Source organism: Pseudorca crassidens, chromosome 10, assembly GCF_039906515.1.
Source record: "Pseudorca crassidens isolate mPseCra1 chromosome 10, mPseCra1.hap1, whole genome shotgun sequence".
Taxonomy (NCBI): domain Eukaryota; kingdom Metazoa; phylum Chordata; class Mammalia; order Artiodactyla; family Delphinidae; genus Pseudorca; species Pseudorca crassidens.
This window is the reverse complement of record NC_090305.1, coordinates 61,039,191-61,045,583: the sequence shown is the minus strand read 5'-3', so window position 1 is coordinate 61,045,583 and position 6,393 is coordinate 61,039,191. Positions and strand designations below refer to the sequence as shown.

Sequence of the window (6,393 nt, the reverse complement as noted above, 5' to 3'; positions counted from 1 at the left end):
CCCAGCCTAAAGATACATCAGTGTAACAAATAGAGTCCAGAAATAGAATCGCACATACGTGGTCACAAAGCCAAGGTAATTCAATGGATAAAAGTCTTTTCAACAAATAGTGGTGGAACTACTGTATAGACCTACGGGGAAAAGAAATGAACCACAACTTCTACCTGACCCCACATCCACAAATTCTAATAGATCATAGACTTACACCTATGGTGTAAGGTTGGGCTACAAAACTTCTAAAAGAAAACATAGGAGAAAACCTTCTCGAGCTTGGGGTAGGCAGAGATTTCCTACACAAAGAAGCACAAGCCATAAAAGAAAAAATTGATCAAGTGATTTAATCAAAAACTAAAAACTGCTTTGCACAAGCCACTTTCAAAACAAAAGACAAGATGCAGATTGGGAGAAAATATTCGCACTTACATAAACCTAACAAGAGAGTTGTATTCAGAACATACATATATCATCTAACAACATGTTAGTATCCAGAACCCTTGCATTCTATAAGACGAAGAACGCGATTAAAATAAGGGCAAAGGTCTTGAACTAACACTTCACAAAAGAGGGAGAGTGGCCTTGAACACAACTGTACCAGTGACGCTGGCCCCAAAGCGCGGACGAACGCACAATAGGCCTTTGAAGTGAGACAAATGGTCTAACGGGATAGTGCCATAACTACTCCTTGAGAAAAAGAAAACCAAAGCTCTGTCGCTCTACTAAACCTCAACAACCTCAATCTCCCAACTGTTTCACAGATTCGGAAACAGGGAAGCCTCGCGCTATCTGCAAATACATAGACACAGCCCTTGAGAAAGGACCACAGAACGTAGAGAGCACAGCCGCGTCCGGGTCTCCCAGATTGGGCGACCGATTCCAACGTACACGGGGGGAAAGGGGCGGGGCAAAACAGGGCCAGCTCAGGAATAGGAGCGCCGAGGCTGGAGGCTCTTCGAGCTCCAAGGCACGCCCACGTAAGCTCACCCCCTTCGGTTACCCACCGCCTTCGAGACCGTACTCTCGCGGTATTTGTCCCGACTCTCGCGGGGTTTAGCGTGGCACTGGGAGGCCGGGCCAGGGGGCGGGGGTGGTGGTCTGTTAGTGGCGTTGGGCTTCGGCCGTGGTGGCAGCGGTTTCTTCTCTGCTCACGGGGAGCAGCTCAGGCTGGAGGCCAGCCAGGTGAAGAGCTAGTCTGCATGTGTGTGTGCGCTCCATGGGGGCCGGGAGGCCTGGGGTGAGAGGGAGCTGGTCTCGGCCTCGGGCGCTGTCGCACCAGGCCAGCGGGAGGTAACTGAGGCGCGGGCTCCGCCCTAGCCCCGCGCCCTGACCGCTTTCCTCCCCGTCTCTCCCAGCTCTTGCCGCCGCCTCGGTCGCGATGGGGGCGCAGGACCGGCCGCAGTGTCACTTCGACATCGAGATCAACCGGGAGCCGGGTGAGCCGGGACACTGGGTAGCCCTGCGGGCCCTGGGCTTGCCTTGGGGAAGGGGAGGGGTCTACCTTCATCACCCCTCCCCCAAGCCTTTTTGGGAGCCGGTAGGCGCAGTCGGCACTCTCTTTTCTCCTGAGCGAAAGTCTGTGCAGAGGAGAGTGGCCCGGATACACCACTCCAATCCTAAACAGGCCTCACAGTCCCAAACTCCATGCCCCCCTGCACCCCCGGAATGAGTGTTCATGCCATGCCTAGCGCCAAGAAAAGGGGTGCAGTCCTTTGTGGACTTTGTCTCTCTCAGTGTCTCTAGGGGGCAAACACTCCCAATTTCGATTTCTGGTCTCTCACTCTGTACTGTGAGCTTTGGACTCGTATATCCTGTATTTCCTAATCCTTGTACAGCATTAATAGGTTAACTCCGCTTTTATTTTTCCTTAAGTATCTTTAGCCAGAATTTCTTGGTTCGTAGGAAAATGACTTAGCACAAGTCTTGGGTGATAAACCAAAGCATTCAGTACCAACAGACTTGCAGCATGTGTGCGCTTAGCATTAATGTTTTGTTTTTAGGGAATCCAGCCATTCGTTAGTATATTTTGTTGAAAATAAAATATTTTCTTCTAGAGGGTAGTTGTTTCGTTCTAAGTTACAGAGCGCGCGGGGTTCCAAACTGTTTTCTTACCTCTTTTTTAGTATCTGTGAGGGAAGTTTTAATTGGAGGCATATATACAGTCTTTGTGCCAATCTTGTTCAGCAGATTCTAGGTGCTGCTGTTCTAGACTCTGAGGATATAGCAATGCATTAAACAAAGGCCTCTCTTCCTTGTAGTTTATATTCTATCGGAGAAAGGCAGACAATAAACCAAAAAAAATTTTTTTTGTCTTGTAGTAGGGATACTGTTTTATTTATTTTATTTACTTATTTATTTGGTTGTATCAGATCTTAGTTGCAGCAGGTGGGCTTCTTAGTTGTGGCATGCATGGGGGATCTAGTTCCCGGACCAGGGATTGAACCCCGGCCCCCTGCATTGGGAGCGCCACCAGAGAAGTCCCTAGGGATACTGTTTTAATAGGTCGGTCAGAAAAGGCGATTTTGAGAAGATGACATTTAAGCAGACCCGAAGGAGATGAGGAGGTGAGTTGTGTGGATATCTTTGAGAAGAGCATTCCTGGTAGAGGGAGTAGTTAGTACAAAGGCCCTGAGGAGAAGAGTGTACCTGCAAGTTTTAGGAACAGCAAGAAAAGCCGACAGGGGCTGGAGTAAAGGAGGCAGGTGAGTAGCAGGAAATGGGTAAAGGCCATAGTGAGATTCAGTGAGATAAGATATTGAAGGGTTTTGAGCAGAGGAATGATGTGATCTTAGTAATTTTGTTGCATTCTCTCTTTTTCATACTTGAGCCTTGTGGATCTTAATCCTTACTCTATAGTGAATCCACGTGTTTTTTTTGCGGTACGCGGGCCTCTCACTGTTGTGGCCTCTCCCGTTGCGGAGCACAGGCTCCGGACGCGCAGGCTCAGCGGCCATGGCGCACGGGCCCAGCCGCTCGGCGGCATGTGGGATCCCCCCGGACCGGGGCACGAACCCGCGTCTCCCCGCATCGGCGGGCGGACTCTCAACCACTGCGCCACCGGGGAAGCCCTGATTCCACGTTTTGAATAACAGAGCTTTTTTTTTTTTTAAGAGTTAATAATAGCAGACTCCTGGAAAGTGGAGGTCAAACAAAGGTTCTCTAGCTACGTAAAGTACAGTACTCCTTTCCTCGTATATATGTTCATATCCTAGTTTTGCAAATGACTTTCGTCATGAAACATCTCCAGGATACGTTTGGTAAATGTAAAATGAACTTCGGTCCCCAACGCTATAATAACCTTTCTGGTAGAAGTGACTAGAACTCTTGAGAACACTGAATCATATAGAAAACAAGGAATGCTTACTTACATTGTTCTAGGTTGAACCAGTTGATAATTGGCAATTTCATTTGGTTCAGTCTCATATATAATACTTCTCTAGCACTTTTCAGTACTTTTCAGTATATTATGTAAGTAATAGATACTTGATTTTTACACAACTTTTAAGGATCACCTCAGTTGTTTGAAATGAGTTGTCCTGCTTTGCAGGATTTAAACATTAGTATGTATGTCATTGAGTACTTATTCAAGTAATACTCTTCTGCTATAGTTAATAATTCACTTGATATAAATATCAATATAAAGTAATATGTTTGATTTACTTTGATGAGCAGAGATCCTTGAAGAGTGGACATACTATCCACATTAATGAGATATCAAGAAGTACTGATAAAAATTGAGTTGAATACAACACAGTGTATGTTCTTTTGCGTTACTATCAGTGGAAATTTGTATATTTTTTAGCAAACATGTGAATTAGACTTTTGAATTGTAAAGCCACCAAATGAATGCAAATATATATTAAAAGAGGAAGTGTCTTTAAATTATTTGCGTATAGTTATAGAACTCTTCATGTTGTTATTTCTCCTTGAGTGAGTTTTGGTAGTTGGTAGCTTTTAAGCAATTGGTCCATTTAATCTAAGTTGTCAAACAACATCCTTCCTTAATTTTGTGTCTGTGGGATCTATAGTGGTATTGCCTTTATTCCTCATATTGATAATTTGTGCCTGTTGTCTGTTTTTCTTTGGCCAGTTTGGCTAGATGTTTATTAATTTTACTGTCATTTCAAAGAACCAGATTTTCGTTTCATTGATTTTTTTGTTTTGTTTTCTGTTTTCAATTTCATTGATTTCTGCTCTTTTTTTCTGATGCTTGCTTTGGCTTTATTTTGCTCTTTTTCTAGTTTCTTAAAGCAGAAACTTGGATTGTTGACTTGTGACCTTTCTTGTCAAGTATTAGTATTTAATGCTATAAATTTACCTCTGTGAAGGACCCCACTAATTTTGTGTACCGCACAAATTTTGATATATTGCTCATTCTCTTTCAGTTCAAAATATTTTCTAATTTCCCTTGCAGCTTAGTCTTTGACTCATGAATTATTTAGAAGTTTTACTTTCTAAATACTTGGATATTTTGCAGTTGTCTTTCTAATAATGATTTCTAGTTTAATTGCATTATGGTCAGGGAACATACTTCGTATGATCTCAGCTTTTTAAAATTTATTAAGGTTTGATATGTTCTATTTTGGTGAATTTCCCAGGTACACTTGAAAAGAATATATATTGTGCTGGTTTTGTGTAGAGTGTTCTGTAAATGTCATTTAGATAACGTTGGCTAATAGTGTTGTTCAGTTCGTCTATATCCTGGCTGATTTCCTGTCTTCTTTTATTGATTACCAAGAGAGGAGTGTTGAAATTTCTAGTTGTAATGGTGAGTTTATTTCTCCTTTCAGTTCTGTTAGGTTTTGCTCCATTTACTTTGAGGCTCTTTTATTAGGTGGATGCTTACACATTTGGGATTATGTCTTTTTTTTTTTAATTTAATATTTATTTATTCATTTATTTTGGCTGTGCCGGGTCTTACTTGCGGCACATGAGATCCTCGTTGCAGCAGGCAAACTCTTAGTTGCAGCATGCCTGCGGGATCTAGTTCCCTGATTAGGGATCGAACCCGGGTCCCCTGCATTGGGAGCACAGAGTCTTACCCACTGGGCCACCAGGGAAGTCCCAGGATTGTTATGTCTTCTTAATGAATTAACTCACTTATCATTATGTAATGACCCTTTTTATTCCTGGTAATTTTCCTTGCTCCACAGTCTACTTTGTCCAATGTGAATACAACTACTGCAGCTTTTTATTAGTGTTTACATGGTATGTCATTTTCTACTCTTTATTTATTTATTTATTTATGGCTGAGTTGGGTCTTTGTTGCTGGGCGTGGGCTTTCTCTGGTTGCAGCGAGTTGGGGCTACTCTTCGTTGCAGTGCGCAGGCTTCTCATTGTGGTGGCTTCTCTTGTTGTGGAGCATGGGCTCTAGGCGCATAGGCTTCAGTGGTTGTGGCACACGGGCTTAGTAGTTGTGGCGCACAGGCTTAGTTGCTCCGTGGCATGTGGGGTCTTCCCGGACCAGAGCTTGAACCCGTGTCCGCTGCATTGGTAGGCAGATTCTTAACCGCTGCACTACCAGGGAAGCCATCATTTTCTACTTTTTTTTTTTTGTGGTACGCGGGCCTCTCACTGTTGTGGCCTCTGCCGTTGCGGAGCACAGGCTCCGGACACGCAGGCTCAGCGGCCATGGCTCACGGGCCCAGCCACTCCGCGGCATGTGGGATCCTCCCGGACCGGGGAACGAACCCGTGTCCCCTGCATCGGCAGGCGGACTCCCAACCACTGCACCACCAGGGAAGCCCCCATTTTCTACTTTTAACCTACTTATATCGTTATATTTAAAGTGGGTTTCTTGGAGATAGCAAATCGATGGGTCTTGGGTTTTAATCCATTTTCACATTCTCTGTCTTTTAATCAGTATATTTAGACTATTTACACTTAATATAATTGTTATGTTTGGATTTGTCACTTTAATAATTGTTTTTACTTCCTCTGTTTTTATTCTGTTCTCTTTTTTGCCTTTTAGATTATTTGAATTCGTATTTTTTAAATTTTCTATTGAATTTTTAGAGATATCTCTGTATAGTTTTTTTAATGGTTACTCTAGAGATTACAGTATATATGCTTGGCTCTTTACAGTGTACTCAGAAATAATATTTTACCACTTCAAGAGAACTGTTAAAACCATCCCACATATAGCATCCTTTACCTCTCACCTTATGTTGTACTTGTCCTATGTATTACATCTACAAACACTGAAAACTTCCTTTCAAATGTCACACATATTTTAAAGAACTTAAGAGGAGAAAAAAAAATACTCTTATCATTACCCTTTCTGTTACTGTTTGTTCCTTTTTGAAGTCTGAAGTTCCTCTGGTAACATTTCCCTTCCACATGAAGAATTTGCTTTAAGTATTTCTTTAGAGCAGAACTTCTGGCAGCAAATTCTCTGTT

At 43.0% G+C, this 6,393-nt stretch overlaps 1 protein-coding gene across 11 annotated transcripts in view; it reads left to right on the top strand.

Moving 5' to 3' along the window:
• The first annotated feature begins 1,047 nt into the window (after positions 1-1,047).
• NKTR (natural killer cell triggering receptor) overlaps positions 1,048-6,393 on the top strand; it is a 49,114-nt gene continuing 43,768 nt past the window's right edge. For 9 of the 11 annotated variants that reach the window (XR_010946950.1, XR_010946949.1, XR_010946951.1 and 6 more), the window contains exons 1-2: positions 1,048-1,176; positions 1,350-1,430. Coding sequence is in view for 8 of the 11 variants with exons in the window: in XM_067753925.1 (XP_067610026.1) it covers positions 1,373-1,430 (58 nt within the window). In the remaining 3 variants the exon portion in view is untranslated. Of the gene's footprint in view, positions 1,196-1,349; positions 1,431-6,393 lie in introns of all 11 variants that reach the window. The other 2 variants (XM_067753928.1, XM_067753920.1) reach the window with 2 other exon arrangements.